Below are 24,630 nucleotides of genomic sequence, written 5' to 3'. Positions count from 1 at the left end.
ACATCATCTTAGTGAGCAAACACCCGACTGGTGAACACTTTTTCTGGCCGATTCTTTTAAACAAATTCTGAAACGTCATGGAAACTTCAGGTATGGCGAGGCATCCCCCCCCCCCCCAAAAAAAAGAAAAAAGCCCGTCTCGTCGTAATTAAAAACTTACTGTGCCTTCATCAATCACCAATTGTTTGAATTTTTGCACAAATTCGTTGGCCGTTAGTTCATACATTTACGAAAAACTATCGGAACACTTCATGGGCCGCGGGATGAATGATGAGGATGCTGTATAGACACCGATCTAGTATCTAGGCTCATAGATATCTATGGTAAAGGTTCCTCTTAGCCAATGGGATGCCAGAAACATGCACAAACACCGATCTAGTATACGCTCATACCTATGGTAGAGGTTCCTCTTAGCCAATGGGATGCCAGAACGATGCACAAACACCGATCATGTATTTACGCTCATAGGTACCTATGGTAGGAAATAGGCATAGCCGAAAGTATTTTGCGTTCGGTAATGTATTTTTACCTTCGTATCTAGAAATGTCTTTCTTAACAAGAGGCAATATTTTCCCGTTGAGGCGTTTCGTAACTCGAAAATTTCGTATGAAGAGACGTTCGTAAGTAGAGGTTCCACTGTATTAATTTTTTTCAATAGTGTTTTTTTCCCCCCAGAGAAAAAAAGGTGGATAAGGTTGGGCATGGTTGAGAACCCATTTGCAAGGAGGCAGGTGAACAAAGCAGGAGTGCTCTTGAAAACTTTTTGGTTGTAGCAATAAAAGAAAAGCAAGGCACTTAAAAACCAAAACAAAAAAAACCAACAAACAAACAAACAAAAAAAACCTACATTTTTTTAAAGTCCAAAAGGCATCATCAGAGTAATAAGATGACTATATGGGTGTTACAGGGACTAAAAACCAAAGCAAGGATTCAAACAAGACTGAAACAAGGCAGGAAACTATATGCAACAAATTAACGCGACAACTAGGAACACCTGGATAAGACACAATGAAGTGGCTGAGGGAGCTGATTGGTAGACACAATAAGCAATGTAGACAGCCTAGGTGGACACAAAACCCTAAACAAATCACAAAAAAACAAAACATAAGAAACAAAACTAAATATAATCTAGGTAAAAAAGAAGAGAAGATCACATTTCTTTCTTTCTTTCTTTCTTTCTTTCTTTCTTTCTTTCTTTCTTTCTTTCTTTCTTTCTTTCTTTCTTTCTTTCTTTCTTTCTTTCTTTCTTTCCATTTAGATGCTTTTATTTTGACAGTCGTCACCGGTGTTGCTTGTTCATAAGCAGCCGTTTGAACCAGTGCACTCCCCTTCTCCCGAGTACCCATCGGTCTGCCTGTCCCAGTGTTGCCATTCCGACGCACAGGTCCCGACGGAGGCGCAACAGCTAAGCGGAGTTGCCCAAGTGGACTTCCACAGAACCTCCCTTTCGGTACCCACGTCTTTGGAAGCGGGTTCCTCCCACTTCCCAACACAATTCTGTGCGCGTGGAGTGGGAGGACAGCAACCCCAGAGAGAGAGCAAGAGAGAGAAAGAGAGAGAGGAGAGATGCGCCCGTGGTCAGATGCTGGTTAAGTCAAATCACGGGTATGAGACGACGCGCAGTTAGTGGAATAACGGGACGTGACTGAGTAACGGGGGTTTTCAAAACCACCACCAACAAAAGACACATGTATGATGCTGGAATGGGGCGGCAGGAGCCCACCGTGGTGTGAGTGAGGAACACAAAGCTCCGCAGAGGTGATCACTGTTTGAGCCCACCATCCATCCATCCATCCTTCCTTCTTGCCATCCAACCAGCCAACAGCCATCCTGAGGGTCTCTATTCATGTTACAAAAGCCTGGCTCCTGACAATGGATTACTTGCTGTGGGTGTGCAGCCTCCTCGTGCCAATGGTGTTGGCTGTTGAAGGTATGCTTGATTTTTTTTGCCACTTTTGTCTCCCACATGAGAACAATGGGTATTTTGGAATTTGGTTCTATGACATCCCAAGAGACGAAAAGTCGATTGTGTGATATGTGGCTGGTTTCAATGCAGTCACCTTTCGGCTAGTTTAAGGCTACAATTAAAGGCTGTCAGTGCGTGATTCTGTGTGTTTGCTATGTGTGATGATGCCCATGCATTGCGGCTCAAGGGCTGCCCTGTTGCTATTGTCCCTGTTGTTGTCACACCCACTAGCACAGCGGCTCACAAACTGGGGTCCTAGAACCCCCCATGGGTTGGCAAGCTGTAACTTGGGGGTCCACAATATGATTTGCAATACATTTATTTTTTTTTTTGTTAAAGGTGCATGGTATCTACATATTTTTTTGTCGCCACCTATAACGTAATTAAAGTCGAGTTAAATTAGATTAATTGATGCGATGAAGCATCTGAATACTGAATGAAATGTGCAGTCTGGATTAGATGTGAATGGAATTTGGTCTGAGTGTAAAATTGGTCATTTTGCCCATAAACATTATAGATTAAGGGAGGCTCGTTGATTAGATTGTGATGAAAGTCGAGCCGAACATATTCTCCAGGGTTTTTGGGTATCCCATATAGACGTATATTGACAGATAAACAAATACAGAAACAAAAACATCCATCCATCCATTTTCTTGACCGCTTATTCCTCACAAGGGTCGCGGGGGGTGCTGGTGCTATCTCAGCTGGCTTTGGGCCAAACAAACAAAAACAATTGATTAAAAAACAAAAACAATTGATTAAAAAAAACAATTGTTTAAAAAAAAAACAATTGATTAAAAATAAAATAGAACAATATCAATGACAGATTTACTACTGGTGTCGCATCCATTCGTGAAGCCACACAAGTGTTGCGACGTTAGCATGTGTTGTATCAAACAATTTAGAATGAATAAAGTTTGCGTTAGCACACAGTTGTTGTCTCTGCATTATTAGACCACGTAGTTTATTACGTACTTCCTCACCACCAGTCACGTGATCCTGCTGGTATGAATTTTTTTAAGACATGGGGGCGATCAAGACAACAAGGCTAAGCACTGTTTTTGTACTTTTATGCTGCATTCGAAGAATGTGGAAAGCCGAACTTTTCCAAATTCATACCAGGAAGTGTGCACGGTAATGTCCCTTTGAACTCTGAGATCTGAGTTGCGATGTTGGGGGGAAAAAAAGGACCCCGACTTCACTGACTGGCTACAATCTAACGTGACTCGACAATGGCGATCCCTGTGGAGAAACAGATCGTGAATGACAAAATGAAATTTACAAGATTTTTACCTGATATTTATTGCTATTGGCAACTTTAGTTATTTGACAAAGGTTCATGTAACACAATGTGATTTGGAATGAATGACTGTTAGCCAGAACTGCCAACTTTGTTATTTTACATACAGTGCAGAGTAGTATATATACTAGTGTGTGTGTGTGTGTGTGTATATATATATATATATATATATATATATATATATATATATATATATATATATATATATATATATATATATATATATATATACAGTATTTCTGAGAGCAAAAGTTTTTTTTGTTTTTGTTTTTTTTTTGTCGACAACTTGGATTGGTGGCATCTTTTCCAGAATAAAAAGTGAAATATTATGATAATTATTTTGAAATTTACGGCTTTGGTCTTGGGCTCTTGGGCTTTGGAAAGATTAAAGCTATTTTTTCTTGAACAAATGCATCTTCACTCACGATGTTACTTTTAATTATAAGGTCTTTTTCTCTGCAACAAAATAACCAAATATTTGTTTGCGTCACTTCAGGACTTTTTTTCCCCTCAAAATAGGCAACTTTTGAAAGTATGTGCAACAACTACAGATCTGAATTTGTTCTTCCAAACATTCTGACTTTATTCCCTTTGAAACTGAGGATTTTATCATAATTTTTTTTTTTTTTTTTTTTTTTTGCTTGAAGAAAGTCAATTTCTTTTAATTACAGGGACATTTAGGGACAGTTATTGCAGTTCTGTTTAATTATTGTATTATGAATGAAACTTTTTTTTATTTCATTTAAATTGGTTTAAAAACAAGAAAAAAAAATCATGAAATGAGGAATGTATTTCTTAATTTAAGCAAATTACTGAATCTGCCGTAGAACAGAAAAATGGACACATGGTCGGATTTATTAAGACAAGTAAACATTGCTTACCTTGCACCTCTCAAATTCTGGTAATTCATATTTTAAGATACAATCATAACTTAGGCACAAAAATTCTGAGAATGTGAAGGTGCCCGTGCCATTGCACCCCCAGTAGTGTGAATTCACGTCTGTGAGATAGAAGCGTGCTGCGGAGGTTTAAACCACAGACCAGACTGGATCAATGGTGAACCCCCCCGCAATAACCCGCCCCTCTATTCCTGCCTCAAAGCCATAGGGACATACTGTACATGTGAAACATGATAGATGACAATAGTGAAATAAAGGTCAGTGGTTTAACAAGTGCAACACAGCCCCTTGCGTTGTCTTCAGCAGCCGGGCAGTGTTGTGCTCGAGGGAAAGTCAAGTCCGCCCTCGCTTTCGCCGCCATACCCCGCCCGAGCTCCTCCTCGCCTCATGGCCATTCTGCCTCCGCTGGAGCGCAGCCAGCGTGATTCCTCATCAATTCTGATGTCAGCGTGTAAATCAATGCAGCGGGCACAACGGCCCTCCCGAGTCCCAGAGGGCTTTCGTAGCAAGATGATCAGCCATTTTCTGCGGATTTTTACCTAAAAGGCTCAGGGGTTAACTAGTTTGTCCTAAGGGGCTAAACACGAAGGCGGATCATCAGAGAGGGTTTCGAAGTGAACATAGCCTTTTTCTGCTTTGTCATTATTTAGTTGTGCCACATAAGATGTGCCTATTCGAATGGTGGATTTTTATTTTATTTTTTAAATAAAGGGGAACTAAACCCCAGATCTCAAAACTTACTTGTTATATTGGGGCTTACTTGTTATATTTTACATGTGTTTTTTTTACTTAAATCTACTAAATACTTAATTAAAAAAACAAAACAAAAACAAAACATCTACTCACGTTGGCAGTTAGCCATTCTTAGACCTTTTCAGTCTTGCGAGAGCATGAATTTTGGAGAATATTACATGTTAGTTCATAAATATTCAGCTTTGATAAGTTGCACAGCTCCTACTGATAAATTTTGAACAAAGAAGGCTTAATCAAATGTTTTATCAGGCAAAAACACAACTGTAGTTGTGTCATCTCTTCCGACACTTCCGACATTACCGAGCATGGCAGCTCCAAGATTGATGAATAATTTTCTTTAGTTCTTATTCCACAAGCACAGTAGTCAGAGACTGGGCTTTAACTAGTGCTGTTACATACAACATATTCTTGCAATAAAATTATTTTGGTTTTAGTTCCCCTTTGACTGCAGCCATGGAATGTTAATTTATGGCTATATAGTGGCTACAACATGTACACGAACACTCTTGCGGCGAATACAGTACTAAACAGCCATGAAATACTGTTGGAATAATGTCGTGTGCTCAAACGACTAATTTTGGGTCTAAGTTGTGGTAACAAATAATTTTTGACCATGGAATAGTTATAAGGTGCACACAAAATAGTCATTTCTGACTACAAACTAAATGGACTGCTTATTGTAAAGAGCTTTTAATATCTGCACTAAATGGTGCCCAAAGCACCTTACAATTTAAGCATCACATTCACCCATATAGGGTGGCACAGTGGATGACTGGTAAGCACGTCCGCTTCCCAGGGCAGAGGTTGCGAGATTGAATTCGGGCTCCGGCCTTCCTGGGTGGAGTTTGCATGCTCTCCCCGTGCCTGTGTGGGTCTTCTCCGGGTACTCCGGTTTCCTCCCACATTCCAAAGACATGCATGGGAGGCTGATTGGGCGCTCCCAATTGTCCCTAGGTGTGCTTGTGTGCGTGGAAGGTTGTTCGTCTCTGTGTGCCCTGCGATTGGCTGGCAACCAGTTCAGGGTGTACCTCGCCTACTGCCCAAAGCCAGCTGAGATACACTCCAGCACCCCCCGCGCCCCTTGTGAGGAGTAAGCGGTTTAGAAAATTAGGGGTTTGAATTGCCTAGTACCTGACGATTCGATCCGTATCACGATTCATAGGTCACGATTCGATTCGATACCGATTAATCCCGATACGAATTTACGAGTCGATTGCTGCGTTATTTTTACTCAAATTTAGAAAATACCATTCAGTAAACTTCTACATGTACACTGTAAGATTTGGATGAAAATGTATTATTATCTTATAACTGTGAGCCACTGTATGTAACAAACAGGTTTAACAACATTTTTCATGTTTGAACAGCATTGAAATAAAATATTAAGGCTAAATGTTCCATTAATATAACATTCTTCCATGCTTAAGGTGTGAAAGTTAGACGTTTTGTTGAATATTTTTCCATTAAAAATGGATGTTAAAAAATCGATTCGGCTGCCTATTGAATCGATTCGAGAATTGCGTGCTGTAGTATCGCGATATATTGCCGAATCGATTTTTTTTTAACACCCCTATGAAAGTGTATTATTTATTTATCTGAAACTTCAGTCTTATAACTGTGAGCCACTGTATTTAACAAACAGGTTGTAATCTGTTTCCTATTTGAACACCATTGAAATAAAATATTAAGGCTTAATGTTCCATTAATATAACATTTTTCCATGCTTAAGGTGTGAACCCTAACCCTAAGTAAGATGTTTGTTGAATATTTTTTTAATCAAAAGTGGATGTTTAAAAATCGATTTGGCTGCCTATTGAATCGATTCGAGAATTGCGCGCTGTAATATCGCGATATATTGCCAAATCGATTTATTTTTTTTAAACACCCCTAAAGAAAATGGATGGATGGATTAATGGATTCACCCATACACACACACGCACACCAGTGGTTGGCTGCTGCAATACAAGGCCCACTGGGAGCAAATCGGGGTTCAGCGTCTTGCTCAAGGACACTTTGTCACCAGGGCTGGGGATCCAACCCACAACCTCACGGATGGCAGATGACCAATGAGCCACTGCTCCATGCTGCCACATTGCACCCCATTCGTAGGTGTAATGTGTGTAATTGTGCATAATAACTTACTAATTTGTGGACAAATACTGGATTGTTACCACAAAATAATTTTTTGGTATGAAAGAGTAAGTTGTGGCCACAGACATGCATAAAATACTACTTTGTGACCTTGAAATACTAAGTTGACGCCAAAAAAAAATATACTAATCAAATACTTATTTGTGGCTAGACATGGGCCAATATTAGACTGTGAGTACGGTACGGTGCGCAAATTTGGGGAAATAATAACAGCTTTTTTACAGTCTATTTTATTTTTAAACAATACATACAATATTTAGTAAAGAAACATTTAATGTTAAAAGTTTACATTAATAAATCAATCTTAACATTCTTGGCGGCACAGTGGCTGACTGGTTAGCACTTCCGCCTCCCAGGGCAGAGGTTGCGAGATTGAATTGGGGCTCCGGCCTTCCTGGGTAGAATTTTCATGTTCTCCCCGTGCCTGCATGGGTTTCTCTGGGTACTCCGGTTTCCTCCCACATTGCAAAAACATGCATGGCAGGTTAATTGGACACTCTAAATTGTACCTTGTGAGTGTAAATGATTGTTCATCTGTGCGTGCCCTGTGATTGGCTGGCAACCAGTTCAGAGTGTACCCTGCCTACTGCTCAAAGTCAGCTGGGATAGGCTCCAGCACGCCCAACACCCTCGTGAGGCTCATGAAATTCTTCTTCTGTTCTACTTAGTGAGTCACAGTGTCCCATCTCTGGTGAGCTATTTTTGGAAAAGAGCCATGGGCTACTCATGTTGACCATGGGACAAAGTAGAACATGGTGAAAGCTTTTTTTTTGTTTTGTTTGTTTTTTTGTAGGACAATGCACATTAATCAGGACAAAAAGCCATCTACGTTTGTTCGTCTTGCTCCCTCCCTCTTCCTCCGTTATGCACCGAGAGGAGGAAAAAGTTCAATTTCAAAGAGACGGCTCAGTCCCTCAATTTTGCAAGCAGCTAATCATATTGTGCCCTGCCTAGATGTCCCCTCAAATGAGAAAAAAAATAGTTTAAAAAAACAAAAAACGAGTTAATTCCCAGTGACAGTCAGATTAGCGGTTGTTGAAACCTTGACTTTTAAAACCACAGTAAATCTTCAAACCGGTAATCAGCTCATGCCAATTTGTGGCCATGGTATACGACTAGGTTGCAACCACAAAATAAGAGGTCGGGGCAACAAAAAATGGATTTGTGGCAACAAATAGGCTGTTGTGTGATTTGCATGAAAAACTCATTTGTGGACACGTATGACAAGTTGTGGCCACAAAGGAGCTGTGGCTGTCTACTGGGAACCATATTAAGCCTACAAATTAACACTTTGTGCTTACATATCGATATTCCATCCATCCATTTTCTTAACCGCTTGCTCCTCACTCCTCACTAGGGTCGCGGGGGTGCTGGAGCCTATCCCAGCCGGCTTCGGGCAGTAGGCGGGGTACACCCTGAACTGGTTGCCAGCCAATCCAGGCATATCGATATTGTGGACAGAATTTATTTGTCTCTTTGTCGTGTCTGAGGCGCTTTACATTTCAGCACTTTCTTTGTTTTTTGAGCTTGGCAAGCTTCAAGTTGATGATGCTCGCGTATTTACATCTCTGCAGTTCACTCAGTAGTATTGCACAGCAGTGCAATAAAATTTGGCATTTTTATGCTGCATTACTCTCATTTTGCACTCTGCGTTTACTGTATAGTTGCTTTAAAAGCTCATAAAGTGAGGACGACCGCTCCTAAACTTTTCCACAAAATAATCAGCCATTAAAGATGCAATTTATGTAGACGCCGGGTGATTCACGGACATATCCTTAATAATTTGCTGACCTGCAAATGAATGTACATTCAGCTGAGTAGAGAAACGAAATCAGGCCGACTTCAGTGGTGGGATAGCTCCTCATCAAGTGTCAAACTGTTCCCATCGGAGAGAATCTCAAGCAGAGATGAAGCGGCGCTGTGCACAACCTTAAACAGACCCCCGCACGAGGCTGATTTAAAAACAAATATAGATATGCAGCAGTATACCTTTTTAATGGCTGCAGCTGATCATCCTCTTATCGCTGATGCTAATATTTGCTGGTTAATATTTCATATGTTTGCTTGTTGGCAAGCGAGCCGGCGTTGTAAGATGAGGCCTCCCTTTCATGATGCGCTCGCTCTTTCTCAAAGTGAATAAAACATATGTGAGCTCCCAAAGTGCGCTTGGAACACATGGATGTGTGACGTTTTGGCTCCACTGATCGTAACTTAAAACAAAAAAAAGAAAAAAAAAAGAAAAGAAAAGAAAAAGACAATAAATGCCACTAGTGGAGATGATACTCTCAAAACCTCACTGCAGCATTGTTTTTTGTTTTTGTTTTTTTGTTTAACCCCTCTGCAACTCCACTGCTCTTGGCTACTGCTGTAGTTTTAGGGGCTGGAGCTGCTGTGGGGGAGACGGGGGAGATTTGGGCTATGAGTAATAGTGGCGGTTATCTCAAATGTGTAGTAAATTTAACAAGGGGGGTTGGAAGCTTTCTGGAATAAACAGGATCTTTTACGATCGAAACCAGTTTCTGGAACAAATGAAGGAAATGTGCTATGGGAGGATATAGAAGTATGATATTGAAGTTTTGCTTGATAAGTAAACAAGACATATTTTTTTTGTACCAAAATGAAATCTGTGTCAAACGTATGGCCCGCGGGCCAGATCAGGTTTAATCCGATTCACGACGGCCATAATCAAAACATATACACATTCACAAGCACTCATCAGATGACCAATGCAACTTGAACGCCGAATTGACCTGGATGTCATTATATTACACACAAGCTAAAGTTACGGTTTGTTTAAAATAAAAAAATAAAAACATAGACCAACATAAACATTAGGGGTGGGAATCTCTGACATGAGGCCGATTCGATATGTATCTCGATACACAAGTTGCGATTCGATTGAAAAACGATTATCTTTCAGAACAGAACGGTTCGATACGGTTCGATTAAGTTTGGGAACGATACAATTTTTGATTCGATACAATTCATTTCAATATTCAAAACTTAGGCTATAGTGACATTTGTTGCTTGTATACATTAATCTTAAAACACCACAAATTTTTACAGTATCTACAAATGTGTTAAAAAACAAAAAAAAAAATGTCTTCTATATTTTTATATATTGAATCAATTATTTAAATAGACCACAACAAAGGGCTGGGTGATATGACTGAAAAATGTATCAGTTTAAATATTTATTAGTTGTTATTGACACTTATAATTGTTTCTTGTTTTTTAATTCAAAATAAGGATCAGGCTGATAATTAAATTTGAAATATAAATATTTAACCTTTAAAAAGACACCACCACAATTCAACTCAACTGAAGCCAGCTTATGAAACAATAAATCAAGCAAACACATTTTAACCAATTAATATATCCAAAAATATTTCCAAAAGTGCCCTTCCCTTTTTATCAACAATTTTTGTTTTCAACAATTTGTTTTTCTTTTGCCATCACATTCATTTTTGGTTTATGTATGACGTCTTTTCTTTCTTTTTTCTTTTTTTTTTAAGATGAGACTTGCTGATGACCACGGAATCACTACTGTTAATGTTTTTTTTTTTTTTGGGGGGGGGGGGGGGGGGGGGGGCTGTCGTTCATTTTGAGTTTGATGACGTAATCGCGGGCACGTCTCAGTTCTCCTATCTGCTGCTCATGCTAATTGTAGACATTGACAGGGAGCCACAAACTGAGAAATGAGATACTTGCAGTTTGCTTTTAGCTTAGCTGGTGTGTTGGCTGTGGGACATACCTGTGTCGTTTGAATCCATGCATTGGATCGTCACGGGAGTTATTCTTTTGGCTCGCGCGCAGTACCAACGCCGGCCCGGGACATACAAGTGCACCGAGAGGACTCGATAGCCATGGGAAATACCGAGATGTACGGCACCCGGCATGGGCTTTATGTCTTCATTTGCATGTTGTCACTCGTTGTGCGCGACTGCGTGCGAGCACGCACACTATCCCGAGCCGTGTCGCGAGCCCGGCGTTGACGGTGGGCGGCCCCCCTTCCCCCAAAAAAGGTGCGTAACGTCGTTGCATTATGTTTGCAACATCCGGGGAATGAAGCGTCTCTGAGCGCTACTCTGCTAGCTCTCTGTAAACACGGAAGTAGCTTGAATAGTGATGATACTGAAACGTAAACAAAACAAGTAGAGCACGGTGCAGAACTCTTGCTATTGTTATGAAAATCATAAAGCCTCACTCGCAACCGATTCACAGTCACGCGATATCCGGTCCACAGCTTTACAAGCAATGTATCTAAGGATTCCCGGCGGATTTTGTATCGGTTGACGAGTCTGCTACCGATACGTTCGTTTAGCTCCCCTTGACGAACGATGGTTCGGTTGAATCGGTTTTTTGTCCCACCCCTAATAAACATAAGGGGTGTGAATTGCCTAGTACCTGGCGATTCGATCCGTATCACAATTCATAGGTCACGATTCGATTCGATACTGATTAATCCCGATATGAATTTACAAGTCGATTGTTGCCACTCCGTGAGCCGGCACCTTAACGTGGTGGAGGAGTTTTCGTGTCCCAATGATCCTAGGAGCTATGTTGTCTGGGGCTTTATGCCCCTGGCAGGGTCACCCATGGCAGACAGGTCCTAGGTGAGGGGCCACACTAAGCACGGCTCAGACGACCCCTTATGATGAGTGATATAAATGGAAGCACGTTTCCCTTGCCCGGACGCGGGTCACCGGGGCCCCCCTCTGGAGCCAGGCCTGGAGGCGGGGCTCGTTGGCGAGTGTCTGGTAGCCGGGCCTGCACCCATGGGGCCCGGCCGGGCACAGCCCGAAGAGGCAACGTGGGTCCCCCTTCCCACGGGCTCATCACCGGTGGGTCCGTCGGGAAGTCGAATCTCGGATTCAGGAGGAGCAGTGTGGTTTTCGTCCTGGCCGTGGAAGAGTGGACCAGCTCTACACCCTCAGCAGGATCCTCGAGGGTGTGTGGGAGTTCACTCAACCAGTCCACATGTGTTTTGTGGATTTGGAGAAGGCGTTCGACCGTGTCCCTCGGGGAGTCCTGTGGGAGGTGCTTCGAGAGTACGGGGTACCGAGCCCCCTGATACGGGCTATTCGGTCCCCGTACGACCGTTGCCAGAGTTTGGCCTGCATTGCCGGCAGTAAGTCGGATTCGTTTCCGGTGAGGGTTGGACTCCGCCAAGGTTGCCCTTTGTCACCGATTCTGTTCATAACTTTTATGGACAGAATTTCTAGGCGCAGCCGAGGAGTTGAGGGGTTCCGGTTTGGTGGCCTCAGCATTGCATCTCTGCTCTTTGCAGATGATGTGGTGCTGTTGGCTTCATCAAGCCGGGGCTTAATGTTCCATTAATATAACATTCTTCCATGCTTAATGTGTGAAAGTTAGGCGTTTTGTTGAATATTTTTCCATCAAAAAAGGATGTTAAAAAATCGATTTGGCTGCCTATTGAATCGATTCAAGAATTGTGTGCTGTAGTATCACGATATATTGCCGAATCTATTTTTTTTTAACACCCCTAATAAACATAAATGTGCTGAATCCGACACACTTTCAGCTACTGGTAACACAAACACGTAGGACATGGATTAATGTCATATCTAACTTCATCAACAGGTAGATATAACACACCACACTCCATTTGCATTGGTGTTATTTTTTGGAGCAATATATTTGCAGTTGAGCCCTGCTATTTAAGGCAGGCCTGCAAATAGCGAAACTGTGTATAACTGACAGCAATTATTTTTTATTTATTTTTTATTAAGTTGATTTTACCGGTCCGGCTCACTTTGTAATATATTTTCCTCCATGTGACCTCTGGGCTAATATGACTTTGACAGCCCTGCTTTATCTTTCACTTTTTTCGGTCCAGGGTAGGGCACCCTTCAAGGGAGAACCCCCACCCCACCCTAATCCTGCTGGCAATGAAACAGCTACCAAGTCTACTAAATAACAATTTGCCTACTTTTGAGGAAAACCGTCATAACGTGACGGTAAAAAAAATTCAAGTTTTTCTAAAAAACAAACAAAAAACTCTGAGAATATGGTAAAATAGATGTGATTTTTTTCCCCAATTACAATGTTGTGAGTTGCATTTTTTTTCTTATCAGAGCAATGCCATTTTTTAAGATGTAAAAAGTTGTCTATTTTAGAGAAAAAGTCAGAAAGTATGGGTATCAAATTGACATTTTGTCAAGAAAATATGCACAACAATGTTTATAGGAACAAATTATTTTTTTTGCTATATTATTAGAATACATTTGTATATATATTTTTTTTTATATCTGTATTTTTAGTCATTAAAAAAATCGGGCCTATGTTTGAGAAGTCATAAGGTAACAAGTTCCTATTTTTCTCCCCAAGACATCAAGTCTTGTGTCAAGTGTGAATCTTTAGAAAATAATTTTCAGATTTTTGAAAGAGAAAAGAAATGTAGTTATGAATATGTAGTTGTATTTTTTCAAGAAAAAAATAGTCGTAACCCTGACAAGACCAAAGCTATATCAAAAAAAAAAAAAAAAAACCTCATAAAATGACGGTAACAAATTGTCAGTTTTCAAGAAAAGAATTGTAATCTTTAGAAGAGCAAACTCTTATTTTTTGGGGGGATAAAGTTGCAACTTTGTGAGAATTAAGTATTTTTTTAACAAACATAATACTTGTATTACAGAACAAATTCTTAAAAAAAAAAAGTCATGAAAATTAGTCTTTTATTTAGGTTTTAAGGGTCATGGTTTTCAAGAAAAATAAGTTGGAATCTTTCGAATAACAAATTATCTTTTTTTTTTTTTTTTTTTTAATTCAATTTAGGGTCACATTTATGTGACAATGCATCACAATCATATAAGATCTTTTACTTGACCGAAAGCTTTAGTATGTTTATTTTATCGACTTGCCAGTCCCCTCATGTACGTATATAAACTTTTTAAAATACACAGCATATCATTTATTGCTGATTATTTTGTGGACCCCAAGTTAGGCCTCAGTTTGACAACTATTGCTCGAGCTGCCCCCTGAGCACCAGGGCCAGGAGAGGGTGAACTGGATTGGACACCTGAGGGGCCGAGCATGATCCAAAGCTAAGCCAGCTGTGTGTGCTGCCCAATGCCTGAGAGTAGTCAAACACAGCTGTGATTGGTTGCTCCCCACACCCCAATCCCCTCTCGAACGACTAATGATAAAAACAAAGGTGCTCATTCTTGTGCGTGTTTGAACTGAGGTGTTGTCATTCACACTCACACCCACGCACGCACGCACACACCGCTAAACCTGATTGCAATGCAAAGACTGAGTTTGAAATACGTGACAAAAGTAATGAAATGTGGCATATATTTTTATCTGGTGGCAGTAAACTCAAGAAGAATCAGCAGTTTGGCAGACAGAATTTGTCAATTATTCATCAAAATATGCCTCATGCTGTTTATTGCCACTTCGAGTTGAAGTTTACTGTCAAACTAAACATAAAAACAAAGAGAATTACACTTTGGGGTAGATTCACTTAGAATTAGTGTTGTTCCGATACCGATACTGGTATCGGCAGAGGCCCCGATACTGCATTAAAACAGTGGTATCGATATCGGTAAGTACTCACAAGTAACATGCCGATACCATTAATTCCAACTCTAATATAGGATTTTGGATGCAGCATCTTGTGTCTTGCTTGAACACGACATTCACTGATATGTTACATGTTCACTACATGCTGATCTAAGATCTCCAATTGGCCCTTGAATGCTCTGAACCAACGGCAGGACAGCTTTTTCATGTTGAGGAAAAAAAAAAAAGCTTAGGTATCGGTATGGTATCGGCCATACTGCAAAGCTGTGTATCGGAATCGGTATCGGAGGCCAAAAAATTGTATTAACTGGTAGAATTTCACGGTGGGCTTTATACAATATTTTAAGAAAGTTAAACTCCATGAATTCATTCATTTTTTAAATCTTTAGTTGTATAAATAATGGATTTGTGTGGTCTCTGTATCCACAACCTAAAATAACACGGATAGCAAGTTTCTGTATAAGAAAAACGAGTTCAGTGTAAGTTTTGGCAGCACAATGAAATGAAAGCAAAGCACACAAGAAAAAAAAATTAATGTAAACTGAACTTCTGCAAGTCCCGATTCATGATACTGAGATAATACTCTGAATGGTTGATGTAAATAATTGAGTTCGTTCTTTGCTAGGCTCTCATTATCCCATACAGTGATTTATTGTAGTACAATTACTACATTATTTATTTTGAACTGCAACTGCGGTTTTAAAATTCTAGAGACGTGAAAATACCGTGTGCCCCCTGTGAGATTTTTGATATAATATTTTGTGTTTGGTCTAAGAAGTTGTGCGGAGTCGTGTTTATGGTTGGTCTAATAAGTTGTGCACCCTGGGGGGGGGGGGGGGGGGGTCGGGGGGGGGGTCACTACCAGAAATTCTGCCTAGGGTGCCAAGTTGCTTAGGAACGCCACTGATCATAACGACCAGGCAGTGGCATTATGATGCAGGGTTAGAGTTATGGTTAAATAAAGTAAGTAAAATACCACAATTTGTAGGTGGGACTGCACACTGCAGCTTTCTACCTCATCAAAGACTTTAGATTATTGAAGTGTTTGTGATTGTGAACAACACCATGCTGAGCAACACGGCATAACAATAACAATAAAAACACCCACAGCTCTGGATACGCCTATTGCAATACATTACGTAATCGCAGCAGCAGGGTAACAACAATGCGTCCAAATGTCATGTGACCAACAGTTGACCAATCACAGTGTAGTAGTTCTTAAAGGTGCACGATGCAAGATAAGACTCAAATTTGAGTGTTAAATTAGCCATATTTTTCACCCGCACATGTTTTAAGAATTGTATAATGGACAGGAGGCACGACTGTGGCACAATGACTGTTGCCCCTATTTTTCTGTAAAAGGAAAAAATGTTGGAGGATTCAGGCTGGAAACTTAAGCTTTTGCTCTGAGCATGACGTCATGCGCGTGCACGCTATTGTCCCTGTTAGCTCTCGCGATTGTTCACGCAACTTCATGGACAGGACAGCTAATTCAAACTGGATTTAAAGAGACCTGCACCCGATACGTCTCAATCCCTTATGGAGACTCCACGGAAGACAAAGAGAAGTAAAAAACTTTCATACGAGCGTCACGGGAGGACGTGGATAAATATAGGAGCAGCGTTCGTCAGGTGGAGAGAGCTAAGAGCTATCCTGGGGATGAAACGGGACCCACAGGTTGCTGACTTTTTGCTAAAAAGGTAAAACCTTGTAACGAAAATACGATAGGATCTATTTATGATTAGCAGTGCAGAATAAAACTACCACACGGTCGTTAACTAATGTCTCCGCACTTGGGCATATTAGCAACGTACTGCTATCCTCCAATGTCATCGGATTCACTGGATGCACTATTTACGTTTGGAAGGTTGTAATTACGTAAGCTTTTGTCACTCAAAATGACTTTCGCATACAAAGTAACTTGAAGATTAATATGTTTCTTATCTCAGTAGACATTAAGCCTATGAAAAAGGCGTTGTGCTCCGTGTTTACGTTTGTTCATTTAACTTGGAGGTTTGCTCGTGAGCCTGAAAAGTCGCGCACGCTCCTGGCCGTGTGCACGTCGCTGGGGTCCATTCCGCGTTTCGCCAGAGGGGTCGCAAATGTGAAAACAATTCTGAATCCTTCTTCGTGTCCCTTTAAATGAGTTGGCCAAACTCTCTCTCTATGCAGCGCTGATTCAACAGCGCCCCCTCCTGTAAAGTTTACTGGCTTTGCACGTAGAACTGCTTGGCAGAATATTAGTGCCAAAAGTCACGTGACTGTTATTCGTAGTTGCAAAATTGTTTTTAACCTAGGCAAAACATTTTTTTTTGCACTTGATATTTTTTGTACTCAGTATTTGAAAGATATTTTTTTGTAATTAAAGATATGCTTCTTTGTGTGTGTAGAACAAAATGCATTACTTTGTGAATGATGTTTTGTGTGCGTAAATCACGTTTTGTGTGCGTAGATCACGCATTTTGTGTGTGTGTAGATCAGATTTTGTGCACGTAGATCACGCGTTTTGTGTGTGTGTAGATCAGATTTTGTGCACGTAGATCAGGTTTTGTGTACGTAGATCACGTTGTTTGTGTTTATGGGGTTTTGGCATGATTCTAACTCCATAGAATGCCGTTCAATCGTGCATTCGCGCACACCGGAGAGAAGGAGGCGTGTCGCAAAAAAAAAAAAAGAGTACAGGTACGTGTGTACTTCCGCTTAATCCGGCGGCTGGTGGTAGCACTAAATAGCTTTAGCTAATGCTTGGTACTTACGTACAGTTCAACAGCAAGTAAATACACTTACCAGCACTCAGTGTGCTTATGCTACTTCCTTGTTCAACATTCGGTCCCGGCTGGCTGTGTTTTTTTTGTTTGTTTTTTCAAACCACTCACTCACACACTCACACACAAGCATACTTCATGTAGCCACATGGGTCTCCCAGGCGGAGGAGCGAACTCACGCCAACCAGCACCGAAGGCAAGTGACGGTTCCACTCCTCCACCTGGAGCCCACTGGCTGTGTTGTTACCAACAAACGGGACGCTGTGTGTGACGTAGCCTGCACCCAAAGCCGATTGGCTACCGCGAGGCGAAGCGCGAAGAAAGTTCAGATTTTTGAGCTTGGGCGAAAAAGCAAAAGTGGATTTTCACCTTGCGGCACCGCCTCCCACCGCGTCCTCCGCACCGCCTCACATTCTTTCGAAATATTAACTCATATAAGGGCGATGTTCGAAAGCAGTTAATAGAATCTACACAATTGACCTTTCGCATAAGCTCCGCCCCCCTTAGTTACTGTTGCTAGTCCGTCAAGCTTGGTGACTCCGACAGCACAAGCCGTGACGGGAAGGCTTACACCGGCGTGTATTAGTGATTTCTTTTGGAGCAATACCAGTGCAATATCCTCCAGATCGAGGCAAAAAGGTTTACAATATGTAGTGGAGGGTTATAGTCATAATATTAAATTAGCCAGTGAAGGGGAAACATACAGGACGCACGCTAAATCTGAGAAAACCCCATGACCTATACTTCAGATGCAACCAGCACAGCATTATGGACCAGTCGTGCTCTTGTACTGCCGGGTAAGTTTTCTTACTTATATTAGTCTAGTATTGTTAAAATATGAGGATTACTGTTAGGTCAGCAAGTTAGCTAAACCTCGGTGTTTATAGCTAGCTAAACATTAGTGGGGGTTTTTTGTCTTTGAAAGCATCAGATTGAACTTTTTTATTTTAGAAATTTCATTAAAACAAACAGCTGATTTAGTTTTCTTTTTAAGTGTGCTAATTTGTGTTTTCGGACTTTCGATTTCAGTTTCTTTTAAGGACAATTTAATTTCATATTGTCATTTTCTTCTTCCAATTTCTTCTCCTCTTCAGTGCTCTGTCCCTCCTCAGGGTCGTTTTCCAGCTGGCTTCTAGGAAGTAGGGGGTGTTCATGATTTTCTGTTTCAGCATCAGCAGCTGTGGACCTGGAAACTCCTGGCTCCTGCACATGGACTCTGCATCTGTACACATTTTTTGCAAATGAAGTGGCAAATTTTATTAATTCATTGTCACTTTACCTGGTACTCGAGTGTCTCACAAGCTGTTCATATTGATTTTAATATTTTACTTGCATTTCAACTCAAATATTGACGTAACGTTAGAACGTTAAGTCTACCGTTTTTTGTGTGCGTGGCTTTCAACAGCCTTCGAGCTGCTCCCTTGTCTGGTTCAACACTTGTACAGCAAGCACAAGGTTGGGATACTCCGGAGACGGGTGTCCCTTCACAAAATGCTGCATGAAAAATGAAAACAAGATAAGCTCGGGGCACTTATTAGGACGCTAAGTTTGCCAAAATTAACGAAGCTTTGTGTTAACGTTAGCTCGCAACATTTAGACAAATGCAAAAGCTAACAGAAGACATTAAACTAACATTAACCACTGACTGAACAAGCTTAACTTAGATGGCAATGACATTCTAGTAATATATATTATTCATTAATAGTAACTACAATAACTTTGATATCGTTTTGTGACAGTTATTGCCCCGAAAGCAAACTACACTACAGCTAGCTAGTTAGCTCGATAGAGTTAGCATAGTCTTACCTTAGCACAGTCCAATTTACATACTCCGTAGGCACACCGCTTCATCATTTTGGAGGTCCGGAGCTTGTTAATGGTTGTCACTCTTCTTCCGTAAAGTTTTATGGTGGTTAGCAGTCTCGTAAGCCATCAAATAAAATCAATCAGACTATGGACGTCATCGAGAGCTGAGTAAAGCTTGACGGACTATGCTTACATAGCAACGGTTGCTAAATGTGTGATTGGTCAATGCTCGTTTGGGGGGCGGAGTTTGCGAAAGGTCAATTACGTGGCATACACAATTCAATGTCCTGTACTTTAATACAGGAGGCGCGCAGCGGGAGGGGGCGGGATCATTTGAACTCTCCAAGCCAAGCTTGCATTCCCCAATACGTGCGGATCTGCCATAATATTTCACAAGTGGCAAGTCACGGCAACATTAAACCTTATTTACAATTTAACATGGACCACCATTGATGAAATATTGCTATTCACGACCAGAGCTGTACCGCCCATTGATTGCATGCGAGTATCCAGTGCCTTTCACAGATGTTTATTGCTCAGCAATACACCGTAGAACTAAAAGTTTAGACATACAAAACAAACATTTACTACAAACATGGCATTGTGTTAGCATCTAAGCTAACGATAGATAATTGAAATGCTACTGACCACTTTGGCCTGCTCAATCAACGGCAGTCTTCTTCCGCAAGTGATCATCACAGTCATGAATGCTTTAACAGCTTCTTAAATCAACTTTATCCATTTGCTCAACTTTTCCAACGAAGAATGATGACAAAAACAACCAGCTCGAAAGAAAGGAAAAGACGTGTCGTCCAATGCTTGTGGCTGTGTCATTTTACGGAAACGCTGTGAGCCCGCAACTTCCGGTTTAACATGTCAAAATAAAAGCATCATATTGAAAAAGGAAATAAAGATGGCGGCATTTACAAGAGCTATGTGTGAATGGAGAGCTCTGCCGCCGCAGGACAAAAAAAATAAATAATGCTGCTTCGGTGTGGAACCGGTCCGGTGGAAAAGCGCCATATTAGATATGTTTGTATGTAAATTGTAGTCTGCGCGGTGCGCGTTTACAGTATGCTGTGTTGACCAAGAAGCAACCAGCCAATCACATTGCAGCGGGTCATGTTTCACTCAAATACTATTGGATTGTGAGTCGGCGCACGTCGGCGCGCTCTCGTTGCTGCGGGAGAGCCAGCAGAGGACATGGTGACTTTCGAATGTACGTTTTAAACATTGTGCAGAGGGAACATTCATGCGCTCGCGCTGTGCAAACACTATTTTTCTTCACCAGCACGCACTTGAAAGTTGCCCGCATTTGCGAGTGAAATGCTCGCACTGTCGAGCCCTGTCTGCACACCCCTATCTCATAGAACGTGAAGGCAGGGTAAGAACATTGACTACAAGGCAAGCGGGCCACCAGAAACGCCTCCCCCATTGTTGGTGTGAATGAATTTAACAATTTTCCAAGGCACACCAGACAATAATTCACTAGTGTGCCACGGCGCAGTGGTTGAGAAACACTGGTTTAAGCAACTGTCCATATCTGAATGTCTGTATTATACTGCCCCCAGGTGTCCCAAGTTGTACATGAGATGGAGCAGTGCAATGTTCATTGAATTGAATCAAAAAGTGAGACAAAAACGTTGAATTATTTGAATTTAGTCCTTAGTGTATTTTTTTATGAAGTGCAATAACATTAAAGTGCAATTTTTTTTCAATTTAAAAATACTCTTGTTTGATTTTTGTTTTTACTGTTTTTGGTTGCTATTTTAACCAAGAGAAAAGTGAACTCACTCAATACCATTTTTATATTTACTTGACACACTCCTTTAGCCGACTGATTCAACTATTCAACTTCAGGAAGATTCTTGATATTTAAATGCATGCCCTTTCCCGAAGTCCTGTTGTGAACCATGAAAAAATAATCGAGTTTACGGAAAATAGTCCCAGCAACATAAATCATCTATTAGGGTTTGCTGAAAAATGTATGTGGCAACCAAATCAAAGGGAATAGAGGCACCAAGAAGAAAACCTTTGATACGCTCCTGTGAAGAGCCTCATAGAGCGATGCGTTCCCCTGATAGTTTCACAGAAACCTCTACGTAGTCACAAGCACTAAATTACCTTCAAAGTTGGCATTATTTTAATAATTTGTTGCAAATATGCAGATTTTCATTTTAAAAACGACATATCCCCTGTCATTCATGAAAAAAACTATTTTCCGTACTTTGTTCTCAGACCAAAGCAATTATAGAATTACATTGGTGTCAGTTCATGACATCTTGGTGCTAGGTGATATATGTACATATATATATATTTTTTTCAAGTCCACTTAGGTTGAACCCGTTGTATTTAGTGGATATGAATACTCATTGTTCCTTATCTTCTGTACGCATATGCACATATTACACAAACACCAACAAAAATAGCCTATTGTAGTGATGGGAACATAATTCACCCACGGAACGTTGGGACGAAGGGGGAGTTCCGGGTGGGAGGAGTTGGTTAGGATGAAAGGATGAAAGGAAGAAATGTTAGTTAGCCTGTGAGCTTCCAGCAGTGTAGTGAGTTGCTGTTAAACACTGAGAAGCTGATGTCAATAAAACGCCATTCTTTGGCTCCGGGCTTCAACACTCCGCCTCCGACTCCCGTCACTACTCGCTACACTATGCTAAATGATTAACATTCGCGATTAGCATTAGCCCTGAATAAACTCGAATCACTTACTTATTGTACTTTTCCTGAAAATCACTTCATAGTCCAACGTAATGACAAATCCAATTTGATCTCAATGCACTTTAACTCTTTCAATCCCACGCATTTTCTGACAAGGTAACTCCAGAATCCCACCAGATTTCGCATATTTTCACCCATTTTCAATGCTTATTAGAATATTGTGTGCTATGACTAAATAGACATGGTGGGTGTCGTTTGAAAGATTGGGGTCTCCTCTTTCATTAGAAAAAGTATTATTCTACCTTATTCTGTTCTTTAGTAATCATCATTTGAAAATGGCTTGATTTGACATAATTCAAGAATCTCGGGCAAAATAAGGAGAAATGAAGCTTTTTGTGAAATGATGCATTTTCTGCAAAACAGTGACTTTTACAGTAATATTTTTTGGTTTAGTGACATCTCAAATATCTCAACAGTCCTTGCCTTCCATAAAACATGAAAAAAAAAAAGAAAATGTGTTTTTGATAGCAAAATAAGGATTTATTTACATATCTGATAGCGTGTGTAAACAGCAATATTTTCACATTTCACAAACTATTTACAAAATGTTGATTATTTACAGGAATGTTTGTGCATGTGTGTGGGTGTGCGTGTGCGTGCTCGTGTGTGCGTGCTCGTGCGTGTGCGTGCGTGCTCGTGCGTGTGCGCTATTTACGTACTATACAGGGAAATAACAGCTCCATTTTCACATTTGATAAACTATTTACAAATTTGGGGTTATTTACAAAATATGCATGCATGAATGGGTGCATGGGTTTTGTTTTGAAACCCAATAGTGTCTTTTGTGTGATCGCGTGTGAAGCTTTCTTCTGCGTTCAGGGGGACACTGCAAGATGTTCACACGCTTGTGCCTCTGCCAGTGTAGTAGCTGCTTCTGTAAATTACAGAAAATACTGTGATCAAGATGTAATTTTTATCATTGTTGCAAGGTATTGTGATTTTTTTTTACCTCTCGGTCGCACTGCGTGTGACTGCGAAGGGGCCATTTGTGTACGCTGCCCCAACTGTAATCGAATGTTGTGCAACATGCGTTATTAGTACGAGGTTACAGACATTGCACATACAGTATACAGAAGCATGTCTGTGAATATTCTCATCCATCCAAGTCATTTCATCCCTGTCACATTCAATATACTGAACTAGTACAATTGTGATCACTCGATTTACAGAATGCTAAACGTTAGCTTACCTTCGGGGCTTCCAGGAGCTTTCGGGGATAAATCGCTGCTGCTGCTACCTTTGCCACACTTGAATTGATCTGTTCAACTGGTGAAGGCGGCTCAAATTCGCCAAATTCGTCACGGATTCCTCGTCAGATGACGTGGACTGGTCAGAGATACGACGATGCAAACTTTCACTCCGTGTCTCAGAGAACCCCGGAGGCGGTGGCTTCTGAAGTGGGCGCCCGTGACCTTTTTGTCGCTTTTCACACTCTCTTATGCAGAATCCGGCTCCTTGATCTTTCTATTCGTCATCTCTTGACCGATCGTGACAAACGCTCTGCTCAAAAGCGTGAGCTTTTGTTTTTAGCGGCCTCCGGTTAGCCGCCGTTAGCACTCGTCTTTTCTCCCCCAGCCACCGGCCCCCACCACTCCACAACACTCCGCCTTTACTAGGAAATCACATCCTTCTCGTGTAAAGAGACCATCACTGCCATCAAGAGGGCACAGTTCGTCACTACAGTGCTTCAGGGGCTTAATATTGAGAGGGAAACTGCCCAAGAGTCTCATCCACCCATTCATAAAAAAAAACACATTTGACGAACTTTTTCGTCTTCGGGTGACGCCCATCGGGTGTCACATGACGAACTAGTTCGTCGACGGATTGCAAAGAGTTAAATAGCGCTTGATTTTCATCATGTGTTTACTAAGCCTGACGTATTCGCTTGTCTCGTTCAAACATATTGAGTTGTCGTAGCCTACAATGGCCACTGATGCAGCATACTAACGGTAATTGTACCGCACACATGCACAGACTGTTTTTTCAAATAACTCACCTTATGCTCCAAGATCCCGTGTCGTCACCCTACTTCCATTCCATCCCATTCAAATCCATAAACGTCCGAAGTGAGTTTGTTTCTACCGCCAGCGTCCATGCAAACTCCCTTGCATCTGTTGAGTGCATTGTGTCAATTTAACTTGGTTTTTGCACATTTGGTCGCGTAAAACTAGAGTACAATAGCCCTTACTTGTCGCAAATGCTGACTTTATCATGCCTGCACGCTACTTGGAGGAGTGAGGGGAAAAAAAAAACTCGTCTGAATTCGCCATGCGCGGAAGAATCTTGCTCTATGTTTAACAGTAAGTCGATACGCCTTCATGTTACTGATGCACGTAGGGCCACCCACCATCTTTGGTGTGTCTGGCTAACGGCAATAAATTCATTATAGCACTTATCTATTTAGCGATTTTCACGCGGATTGTTTTGTTACAAACATAAGACATGTCGCAATGACCACAAACAAACCCTAAGAAGATTCTTAGTTAGCATTGGGGAATCGGAGTCCGTCAGCAATAAGTGTCCATGCGGAACACGAAATATTGGTTTCGGGCCTCCCGGCAACGTCCAGGTGCTGCAAATATGTTTTAAAAAATGATTAAAATAGCTTTGACGCATGCTTTTTGCGTCAACCAATTTTTCTGGTCGACCCAACCGACTTAGTCGACTTTTATTCCCAGCCCTAAAATCTTGTGGCCAATGTAGCACTAG

The 24,630-nt window shown here is 41.1% G+C and overlaps 1 protein-coding gene and 1 long non-coding RNA gene across 4 annotated transcripts in view; one reads left to right on the top strand and one right to left on the bottom strand.

Moving 5' to 3' along the window:
• Positions 1-1,339: 1,339 nt before the first annotated feature.
• LOC144005487 (ephrin type-B receptor 3-like) overlaps positions 1,340-24,630 on the top strand; it is a 162,808-nt gene continuing 139,517 nt past the window's right edge. For all 3 annotated transcript variants that reach the window (XM_077503706.1, XM_077503726.1, XM_077503715.1), the window contains exon 1: positions 1,340-1,930. In XM_077503706.1, coding sequence (XP_077359832.1) covers positions 1,873-1,930 — 58 coding nt within the window. In that variant the 5' untranslated portion in view covers positions 1,340-1,872. The remainder of the gene's footprint in view (positions 1,931-24,630) is intronic.
• On the bottom strand, positions 18,320-19,435 carry LOC144007107 (uncharacterized). Its single transcript, XR_013280087.1, has 3 exons — positions 19,186-19,435; positions 18,757-18,873; positions 18,320-18,601 (listed from the first exon to the last, which is right to left on the bottom strand). It is a non-coding gene; the product is annotated as an uncharacterized LOC144007107 (long non-coding RNA).

This window comes from Festucalex cinctus, chromosome 1, assembly GCF_051991245.1.
Source record: "Festucalex cinctus isolate MCC-2025b chromosome 1, RoL_Fcin_1.0, whole genome shotgun sequence".
NCBI classification, from domain to species: domain Eukaryota; kingdom Metazoa; phylum Chordata; class Actinopteri; order Syngnathiformes; family Syngnathidae; genus Festucalex; species Festucalex cinctus.
This window is presented reverse-complemented; position numbering and strand designations above follow the sequence as displayed.